This window comes from Gastrolobium bilobum, unplaced genomic scaffold, assembly GCF_033153095.1.
Source record: "Gastrolobium bilobum isolate Gb01-03AN ecotype WA unplaced genomic scaffold, APGP_CSIRO_Gbil_v1 utg41169, whole genome shotgun sequence".
NCBI lineage: Eukaryota > Viridiplantae > Streptophyta > Magnoliopsida > Fabales > Fabaceae > Gastrolobium > Gastrolobium bilobum.
Window position 1 is genome coordinate 197754 of NW_026897122.1, and position 10275 is coordinate 208028.

At 36.8% G+C, this 10275-nt stretch overlaps 2 protein-coding genes across 2 annotated transcripts; both read right to left on the minus strand.

The window, feature by feature from the left end:
- Positions 1-3631: 3631 nt before the first annotated feature.
- LOC133304378 (uncharacterized) lies at positions 3632-5105 on the minus strand. The gene has a single exon (XM_061504414.1). It carries the CDS (start codon positions 5049-5051, stop codon positions 4050-4052), a length of 1002 nt encoding a protein of 333 aa, XP_061360398.1. The 5' UTR covers positions 5052-5105; the 3' UTR covers positions 3632-4049.
- Positions 5106-5677: 572 nt separating this feature from the next.
- On the minus strand, positions 5678-9772 carry LOC133304370 (histone deacetylase 6-like). Its single transcript, XM_061504403.1, has 6 exons — positions 9112-9772; positions 7841-8281; positions 7605-7747; positions 6584-6674; positions 6381-6502; positions 5678-6043 (listed from the first exon to the last, which is right to left on the minus strand). Exons 1-6 carry the CDS (start codon positions 9673-9675, stop codon positions 5989-5991), a joined length of 1416 nt encoding a protein of 471 aa, XP_061360387.1. The 5' UTR covers positions 9676-9772; the 3' UTR covers positions 5678-5988.
- Positions 9773-10275: the final 503 nt, after the last annotated feature.

A 10275-nucleotide genomic window follows, 5' to 3' on the forward strand; every position in this document is an offset into this window, starting at 1 on the left:
ACTAAAACAGGATATCAGCAGCAGCGTCTACTTCTCTTAGCTGATAAAATATCTATTATATACCAACCAATGAGTAGCTTCTGATTTGTGAGCCCAATTATAAGATAAAATGGAAAAGGTCATTCAACTCACTGCCAATAGCCCCCAGATATATAGCCCCCATATATAGCTCATGAGAGCAATGTTAATTCATATTGATATCAATTACCAAATAGTTAACGTTTAGAGGCTTCTCTGGCCAACGGAATCTCTATAGCTTGCAAATACAGAGCGACAACCTCATCTAGGGAAATAAATTCTCTGGTCCCCTTCTCTCTCCTATTTTTTTCTCTCTTTCTCCTCTCTTTTCCTCTTTCTCTCTACGGGGGACCAATGGTCCTGTATCACTACATATCTGTTCCTCATCCAGGGCATTTGGACACATGAGGTCGGCAGAATAGTTAGAAGTCTTGCATAGAACTTAGAAGATCTTATAATGCAACGAAAACTAAATATACGCGGTGTTTGACAAGAGGAGAAATTTTTTTTATACGGAAATCACGATTTCTAAGAATATGATGGGAAGATGAATTATCTAAGAATGTTAACAAAAAATTATTTAGTAGACTGAAATATTTCTGGGAATACTGAGTTAATTTTCTTAATTCTATGTTTAGTTGTATTAAATTTTTCCTTGTTATAAAAATTCTAGAATACCACCCCTAAATAGTATTCTTGGATGGTATTTTTAAAAAAATTTACTCACAAAAAGAAAATTTCGAGAAAATCAGATTTCCAATAAAATTTTAAAAGTCTTGTACTAAATGTGAGTAAATATGATTATCATTTTCAATTTTCTGAAAATTTTAAAAAATACCTTGTACCAAACACTCAGTGTATTGGAATTGAACAACTTTCCATTTCTTGCACATGCATTGACTACATAGTACATAGTGCATATCAATTAATCAGATAAGATAAGAAAAGAAAAAAAAAAGTATACTATTCAAGAAAAAAGTAGTAGTATTTGTTATTGAAGACAGTGTGAGTGATATTATATCACTAAAAGATTGAACTCATGTATAGAACCAGAGGAAGTAGATGATCAGAATTATCACTGTGCAATTATAAATATTAAAATTAAAGAACTGACTTACTTGAAATCAGATGATGATGCAAGCAGAATGATAGAACAGATAGAATGATATGTCAGAAGTAGAGGAATTAAATCCGAGCCCGCAGAACGTGTCTCCTTAAGACAATTTGCCCCCTCACTGATGCCTAAGGTTGATGGACACTTGTCTCCCAGGATAGAACGTAGACAGAACCGGTGACTGGTTCATGAAGGGAAAGAACCGGTTCGGTTCAATACTGCTCAAAAAAACGTTTGGGTTGGAGGGAAGCAACGGTAATTTTTTGGACAAAATATTAAAAAATAATTTAATAAAAAACCGAGCCCACAGAACGTGTCTCCTTAAGACAATTTGCCCCCTCACTGATGCCTAAGATTGATGGACACTTGTCTCCCAGGATAGAACGTAGACAGAACCGGTGACTGGTTCATGAAGGGAAAGAACCGGTTCGGTTCAATACTACTCAAAAAAACATTTGGGTTGGAGGAAAGCAACGGTAATTTTTTGGACAAAATATTAAAAAATAATTTAATAAAAAATTATTAACTTGAACGGGGAGCTTTGGCCCCAACGTTATGCTGAGCTTGTGGGGGCCGGGACGGAGGCCGGAGAGTAACGTGAACATGTCTTGCAATGCAAAACATTTTGAAGGTGTGCCCCCCTTTCTTGACAGTCTCCCTACAAATACAATAATTAAACTATTTCTGAAAAAATTTCACCCATTTTGTTGTCGTTTTCCTGTTCCCGATGCGTCTTTTACCAGAGAAGTTTGGGTGGTCCTTACCCAAATTTGAAACAAAAAAAAATTAAAAAAAATTCACTGCTCATTTCTTTCACTTACGTTTTAATTTATTTTCCTAAAATTTTCCATTTTTTAAAAAAGGACCAATTAAAATCGCTGCTCCCGGTACACTATAAATATTTTCCTTCTGTTGGAATAATTCATCAAATATTAATTTGAGTTAATAAATTACATATGTAGTTCGAATAATCAATAATATATATTAAATTAATAAAACTAAAGTAAAGAAAAGTGTTAGTATGGCTTAATTCCAGTTATAAAATAATAAACTTATTAACGTTTTTACAATTTACCTAAATGTTATTTTAAAATAAATATATACTTCTTTAAGTAAAAATTTATTTTACGTTTTTTAGGATAAATTTATTAAATAAGTTAAATTAATTAATTTTTTTTAAATTTAATTCTATAAATAAATAATGAAAAATACGAGATCGGTAAACCATTTTATTAACACGTGTATGTATAAGGTTATGGTAAATAATAATTTTTTGGTAAATAAATAATAATTTATTAACTTGAACTATATTTGACTATTTACGGATAAAAATGGGCTAGCCTAATTTAATTAACACCCATAGTAGTTTGTACATATTTTCAGGCAGGTTAGGGAAGCCCGTGGCTAAGAATCACTACCAATAGATTAATATAATTCAAATTAAAGTTTGTACATATTGTCAGACACGCAAGGAGAGCCGGTGAAAAATCGCCGCGAATGGATTAAGCTACACTAATCATAATAATTAAGTTTGACATTATGTCTTAACCCACAATCTTAAAGTATTGGATTCATGGATCTTCTTAATTCACTTAGTTCATTATCAATCAATGTGGCATAAATTTTTCCAAAAACGAAATATGCATACTGAAATATCATTTGACAAATGTGACTCATGACTCATCCACTAATCCTATACTTGAATCAAGGTTGGTGGATACGATTTTGCACTTTTAAAATAAGAATTGAATAATGAGCCTATCTTTTTTTATGTCTACTCTAACTATTCATCTCTAACACTATTGGATCAAAATTTTAAGAGAAAAAAGAAATGATGAAAGTTAATTAAAATTTTAATCTATTAGTATTAGAGATGAATATATAAAATAGGCATTACAAAAAAAATAGATAGAATATCTTATCCTTTTAAAATATATGGATTAACTCCTCACAACAAGTAAGTGATTTGAATCATAAAGTTGGCTTTCAGTTCCGGGGCAACAGCTATTCCATGATTTCATCAAGCGCACCAGAAGGACACAAGTTGACTTCTCAATAAAATCATAATTGAGTAAATATGAAGATGAAGATGAGTTTAGCCGTAGCTTGTTTCTAATATCCGGCAAGCGCTCAAACTAGTATTTATTTATTTATTTTTAACATGGATCTGTAAAACAAAAAACAGAGAAATATCCTTCTTTGTAATCGACCACTTTAATTTGTCACTTAATACATATGCTAATGTTAGTGTAAGCGTATAACCATCTTATCTACGCGTGATATGTTAGTGTAAGCGTATAACTTAATACATATGTTAGTGTAAGCGTACAACCACCTTCTGACTTGGTTTCGAGTGTGTGTTTTCATCAAATCACTTACTTGCTGTTTAATTTGTTGCAATTTCTGTGTGTACCAGCTAATGGAAATTATTCAAATCGCTCACATTGTGGCTTTGCATTACAGTTAGTTACATTATAATAAACCATCCTTCTGCCCCCAGAAAGAAAAAGCTTTCCATTCTCAAATCTGTATATAGTATAACCGGGACTCATCCTGAATTTATTTTAGAAAACCTTACCTGAACTATTTGTCACTAGACTATTGTGCACGGTTATTTATTATCCCCACAAAACGACGTACAAACGACTTAAGCTATGACTGAATTATCTTTTGGTGAATTTAATATTGACTTAGATTATACTTGTCATAAAATCCTACAAAATTTTATGAAATTTAAACAAGTGCATGGTTAAGTGGTGAATAAGTATAAAACCATCATATTCCACGCAAAAATGAGATTTACCTATTTCCCTCCTTCTTCAAGTAATGAAAATATGGTCGAGGCGAAACTGTAGATTTCACAGAGGAATAAAAACAAACAGTTGCTGAGCAAGCATGGAGGAAGCAGCACGAGGAACTAACCAGAATAGGGCGTCCACAAATCGACGTAATATCTCAAGGGGTCTGGAAGCACCTTCTTCCAGAGATCAGGTTGTGGTAAATCCCCAGTAAGAGCAAGGGAACTATCGTCCTTGCGATTCCCAAGACTGAGAACGAAAAGCTTCTCCCCAAAAACCACTCTCATCGCCTTCAGAGTCTCTTCCATCATAACCTTCCCATCTCTAAGCTTATTCTCCGCCACCACACAACTCCCTCCAACATTCACCATTATCCTCCCTCCTTTCCTCAAACACCTGCTGAGCTTCTCCCACGTGGCAGGTTCCTGAAGCTCAGGTATCAAACTCCCTTCCGAGAACAAATCCACCAAAATCCCAGAGAACCCATTTGCCATACTCGCGTTCAAGGCATTTCCAACGTAGATGAAAAGCCTCTGTGGGTTTTCCCTCTCGAGCCTCGAGAGGTTGAAATACTCTCTACCAACTTGAATAACGGAAGGGTCAAGCTCCCAGCCGTGGATAACCGCTTCCGGGTAGAGGTCGAGGAGGATGCGGGCGGCGGAGCCGGCGCCGAAGCCGAGGACGGCCAAGGGTCCCGGCGGGACGATGGGTGGGAGCATGGCGAAGACGTCGAAGTAAGTGTTTGTGAGGGTTTTGAAGAGGAAAGATATGCTGTGGATGTTTCCGGGGCCGTCGAGGAGGAGAAGACGGGAACCGCGAAATGGGTGGTCGGCTTTTCTAGAAACTTCTAGAACCCTGATGTAGTTGTGGCGAGACTTGAACTTCACTAGGATTTTCACCTCTTCCGCGGGAATCCCCTCATCTTGGGTTTTGGTTACGGGTTCTCTACTTTGCTGTTGCTGGCATTTCGCTGCTAATGATGATGAACTTGCGAAGTTTTTGAGAGAGAAGGAGATTCTTGATCTATTTGGGGTGGGTTGGACTTGGAGGTAACACCCTGATTCTGCAATTGAATTGCGAATCAACGCTTGCTTTTGGGGGGAAGAAAGCACCACCCACATTCTCGCACCACCAACTCTGCAAAAGGGATAAAAACTCAAACTTCGCACGTCACCTCCTTTTTTTATATTTTCCCAATGCAATTGTCAATTGTGTTATAATAATTCTTTCTTCTTCTTTTTTTCACATTTTGAGTTCCTCGTATATGTGGAATTCTCAATGTTAACCCCTCACGTGTAAATTATATTTTGGTACCTCATTTAATTTTTAATCTTTAATTCTTCCACTTGCAAAGATAACATAATTGGTAAATTAAAATTTAATTCAAATATCTGGATCATTCATAAGAATTTTTCAAAATGAAATAATAATAATGAAATAACATTGTGTATCTCTTTCTCATTCTCTTTCGGATCCTCATGGTGGAAGAAAGATACAAGGACCAAACTTCAAGTGACAATATCTACGATTAACCAAAATGATGGCTCCAAGTGACCGAATGAAAGTAAGTACAAATGCGAATGATCAAAATAAAAGAATTAGAGCATCTAATTGGGACCGGGGGCCAAAATGAAAGAAAATTACTCTGATTGAATAATAAAAATTATGCTTACGTGGGGGACAAAAACAGTGTTTTACTCTATATTACATCTGCATAATTTGATCAGTTGACATTATATTGGCGTTCTCAAGAGTTGTTTATGTAATATTATATAGGAGTTTACATTTGTCATTTAACATGAGTCATGACACAACAAACTTTCCTACACAAACAACATTTTATGGAGCCCACACTTTTTGAAGAAAAAAGAAAAAAAATAAATTATGGTACGCAAAACGAATCTCTATAACATTACACAATCACTTTTCCTACAACATAACTCTTATAAAATCCTATTATATAACTCGAAGGTATGACCTCCCCCACAAACAGAAAAATTCACGTTGAATATTACAATAAAAGCATGCTGTGCAAGAACTTGCTCTGTTCTATCAGCGTCAAGATGATGGATGCACTTTTGGCTTCTCTTCTTCCATGTCATCTGCGACATCCCTGCAGCAAAGAGAGTATATTACTTAGCATTTCACGAAAAGGAGCCAAATGATTATTAAATTTATTTGAAGCGGCTAAAAAGAAATTTGTGTAATAGCTTAACGAGTAAAGTGTGCTGCATTGTCTAAACAAAAATTGCATTTAAATTTAACCAAAATAAATAAATAAATAAATTGCATTTAAACAGACTCTAGAGTGAGTCTAGAGCATTTATCAGGCTAGATGGAGTCACAAAGGTTATAGTGTCAGGGATAGACCCACATTATACCTACTGAATAAAAGATCTTGCAAACTAAATGGATTTATATTCAGCTTCAAAACAAAACATAACCGTTACCTCATATGGACAGTTAATTTTGGGAATTTAGAAATAGTCTTTTCATCTTCATCATAATCAGAATCATAATCTTCACCATTCCATTTACGACGTTTCGGTCTTTTATCCATGTCCTCTTCAGCCTGAATCCATACTTAATAAAATCAATCAAAAAGAAGAGAAAGGCAGAGTGACAATAATCGCAAATGTTACTAAGTACAGACCTGTTCTGGAACTTCCAAGGTTGATGGTGTTGCCTGGAAAGGTGCACTGGGAGCATGGGGAAGTCGGGAAATCTGTTCTAGTAGTGTGTTCCTTGAAATTTAATTTAAAAAAAAAAATCCATTTAAAACTACATGCTCCAGGGAAATGGTAGCAATCATCACAGCAGCAAAAGTAACACACGAAATGAGAATGAACAGAAAATCCTTCATTCAAACATGCGTGATCTTCCTTGTTAGACAGATCACAGCAGCATACACATAAAGCTCCATGCTAGACAGAACAGAATAGCACTCAATACAGCAGTGATCGTCCTTTCTACGTAAAGGATTATCCATAAAACGAGTACATCTAATAACCAACTCTTCCCCCTCTTCCCAAATTAGAAAGGGCAAGTGTACACTATATGCATGACACAATGGAAGCTTAAATTCTGACAAGTTCAGTCCCTGGCCTCTGACACATACAGAGACACAACTTGGATGGCAGCCTTACTAATATTTTATGTCTAAACAATACAATATGTCTTCACAACCAACATGAAAACAACAATTCCAGGTACAAACTATAGCATGTCCATGCAACTATTCATAAGATTCTGAAAACATTATCATTTGCAGAAAGGATGCGACTTGGATGCAGCAAAATGGGATGCATTTAAGTAATTATATTTATATACTTAAGACTGTTATTTTTTCCCCATGATTATGAGAGAAATAAAATTAAGAGTAAAGCCACCTATTGGGTCCCTAACAAAAAATACGGTCCCCACTTTTGTCCCTTACAAAAAAAAAATACTCATATTAGTTCTTTTTTAGGGACTAAATTGGGTCTTCATCGAATTTCTGAGGGACCACATTTTCAAAGAACTGGAATTGTAGAGGGACCAAAAGTTGACTTTTTTTTTAAGGGATGAAAGTGGAGACCATTTTTTTGTTAGGGACCCAAAATGGGTTTTACTCTAAAATTAATCAGAGAATCATTAATTTTAATTCAACCAAAAAGAATTAATAGTGAAAAAACCTTATTTTTTCCATATCCTTCGGTGTGTTTAGATTCTCCATGTTGCTTGGATCTACACAGAGAGTATAATCTGGGCCAAAATACTCATAATATTCATTATAAGGCAACTTATTATCAGGCTCCACTCCTACTGCCACTGCTGTCTAAAACAGAGAAAGAGCATGTATCCAAATAAGTAAAATTAAACTAGAACCAAATCACATTATAATCTTGCCCAAGAAGATAGAGAAAGGAACCTCATAACACCAACAACGAGCAACATTCCGAATAGTATATCCTCCGCCCCCCAAGAGCAATAGGGGAACATTGAAAGATCTAAGGAAACGAAGGCAATCTGCATGACCTTTCACAGACAAGTTGAAGCAACCCAACCTGTCACCAGACAACGAATCAGCTCCACATTGAAGAACAACTGCATCAGGTTGATAAACCTCCATGACTTTTTGAATGATGGTTCGGAACAGACCACGGAAACTCTCATCATCCATTCCATCATTTAATGGGACATTGACAGCATAATTTTTTCCTGAGCCCACCCCAACATCTTTAATGTGTCCAGTGCCCGGGAAAAAGTCACCAAACTTGTGAAAAGACACCGTCATCACTCTATCAGTTGTGTAAAAGGCCTCCTCAACACCATCACCATGGTGAACATCAATGTCGACATACAGCACACGCTGTCCAGTAACACAGAACATACAGCAAGAACAATTAATTCATTCAGGAAAGGAAGAAAATACATGATATAAATAACAAAACAAGAACTCATGTTAGCAATAGAGTTTCTGTATAAGTAGAAAAATATATTTGATTTTTACACAGAAGAACTATAAAAAAATTGAATAGACCAAGGTGCAGAGGTGGAGAGAGGGAGGGGGCTAGGGTGAACGATCACCCCCTCCAAGTTCATACAAGCCTTTAACTATGAGAACTATATCTAGGTTTTTGGTCACCCCCCACCAAAAAAAAAAACTTATAGAAGCCTTTAGTTGTAGACATTATTTCTATTTTTTTGTACATACAAAGAATAATATATGTTGTGATTTCGCTCCCTGATACAAAATCACCTGGCTCTGCCATTGCCAATGTGCGAAAGTTGACACCAAAAAGGAGAAATGGCAAGACTAATCGAATCTTAACTCTAACCACATGTCAAACAAGCATCAAAATACAGCTTCCCAATAAATTTTGCCACCAGAATGTTTCTTATTAAGCACAGTTGGCATGCTGAAGTGATATCTTTGGAATCAAAATCAAAATGCTCATGGAATGGTCATTTCCATTATACTATTTGATTGGACTAGGAAAAAAATGAGCTTTTATTCAATTCCAGTTTGTTCTCATGTTTGACATGTAAAATCAAATATAGAATCATGTCTGGGGAGCCAATGCAATTTTGGCAACCATGAATGGTAAAAAAGAAACATACTATAAATGAGTCTAAACTAGAAAACATGTACAACAACTAACCCAAAAAAAAAAAAAAAAAAAAAAAAAAAAGAGTTACCCTGTGAACTTTGAGAAGTTCGAGGATACCGAGAACAATGTCGTTGACGTAACAGAAGCCAGAAGCTTCAGACTTCTTAGCATGGTGCAAACCACCAGCCCAATTGATGGCGATGTCGGCGTCTCCACGGTTAAGCTTGACGGCGGCGCCGATGGAGCCGCCAGCGGAGGCCTGGCAGAAATTGAAGAGGCCGTCAAAGATGGGACAGTCCTCGCCGACGTTGAAGCGCTTGAGCTGGCGGGAGTAGGTGGTCTCGGTGAGGGTCTCAGGGGAGACGGAGGAGAGGAAGTCGACGTAGTCGTCGGAGTGGAATCGGCGAATGTCTTCGGGGGCGGCGGGGAAGGGGCGGTTGATCTCCATTCGACGGTGGAGGGAGTAGTGGACGATGAGGTTGTGTGCCATGCGTACACGGTGGGGTTTCATAGGGTGACCTTGACCATAGTAGTAATCGCCGATTGTGGGTTCGTAAAAGTAGGTGACCCTGCGTTTTTTTGCGTCAGGACCCGAAGGTAGCGAAGCACCACCCTCAATGCTAGCACTGCTAGTCTCCTCCTCCATACCCATTACTCTCTAATATATCTTAGAATATGAGATCCAACACCCAAACCCCTCTCTCTCTCTCTGTGGGAGGGTCTATTTCCAGTGGGTAAAGGCTGTATTGTATAACACAAGTGTTGTGTGTGAAGTCTAGTTTTGGAACGGGGAGACCCAAACCACAAGCTGTTCAAGGGGGGGCTTTCCTTTCTCCACCTTAGTACTAATCCAGGTCTCAATATACACAATATTTAATTTAATTTAACAAAAAATGTTTATGAAGTTAAGTTATTTATATTTACACCAAAACGATGTCGTTTTAGTATTGAAATATTAAAAAATTATATTTATAAAGATTATTATAATCTTGAAATAAATTAAAATTACAAAAATACCTTACTTTCTGTCCCAAAACGACATTATTTTGGGTTCAATGTAGATAACTTATCTGCATTTACTACCTCCACGCGGCATTACTCTGTCAGGCTTTCGCCCATTGCGAAAAATTCCCCACTGCTGCCTCGCGTAGGAGTCTGGGCCGTGTCTCAGTCCCAGTGTGGCTGATCATCCTCTACCGATCATCGCCTTGATAAGCTATTGCCTCACCAACTAGCTAATCAGACGCGAGCC

Coding starts and splice junctions, on each gene's coding strand:
- LOC133304378 (XM_061504414.1), bottom strand. CDS start 5,051: ATGTGGGTGGTGCTTTCTTCCCCCCAAAAGCAAGCGTTGATTCGCAAT.
- LOC133304370 (XM_061504403.1), bottom strand. CDS start 9,675: ATGGGTATGGAGGAGGAGACTAGCAGTGCTAGCATTGAGGGTGGTGCT. Junction 7,748..7,840: donor CTCGTTGTTGGTGTTATGAG/GTTCCTTTCTCT, acceptor TCTCTGTTTTAG/ACAGCAGTGGCAGTAGGAGT. Junction 6,044..6,380: donor AAATTAACTGTCCATATGAG/GTAACGGTTATG, acceptor TCTTTGCTGCAG/GGATGTCGCAGATGACATGG.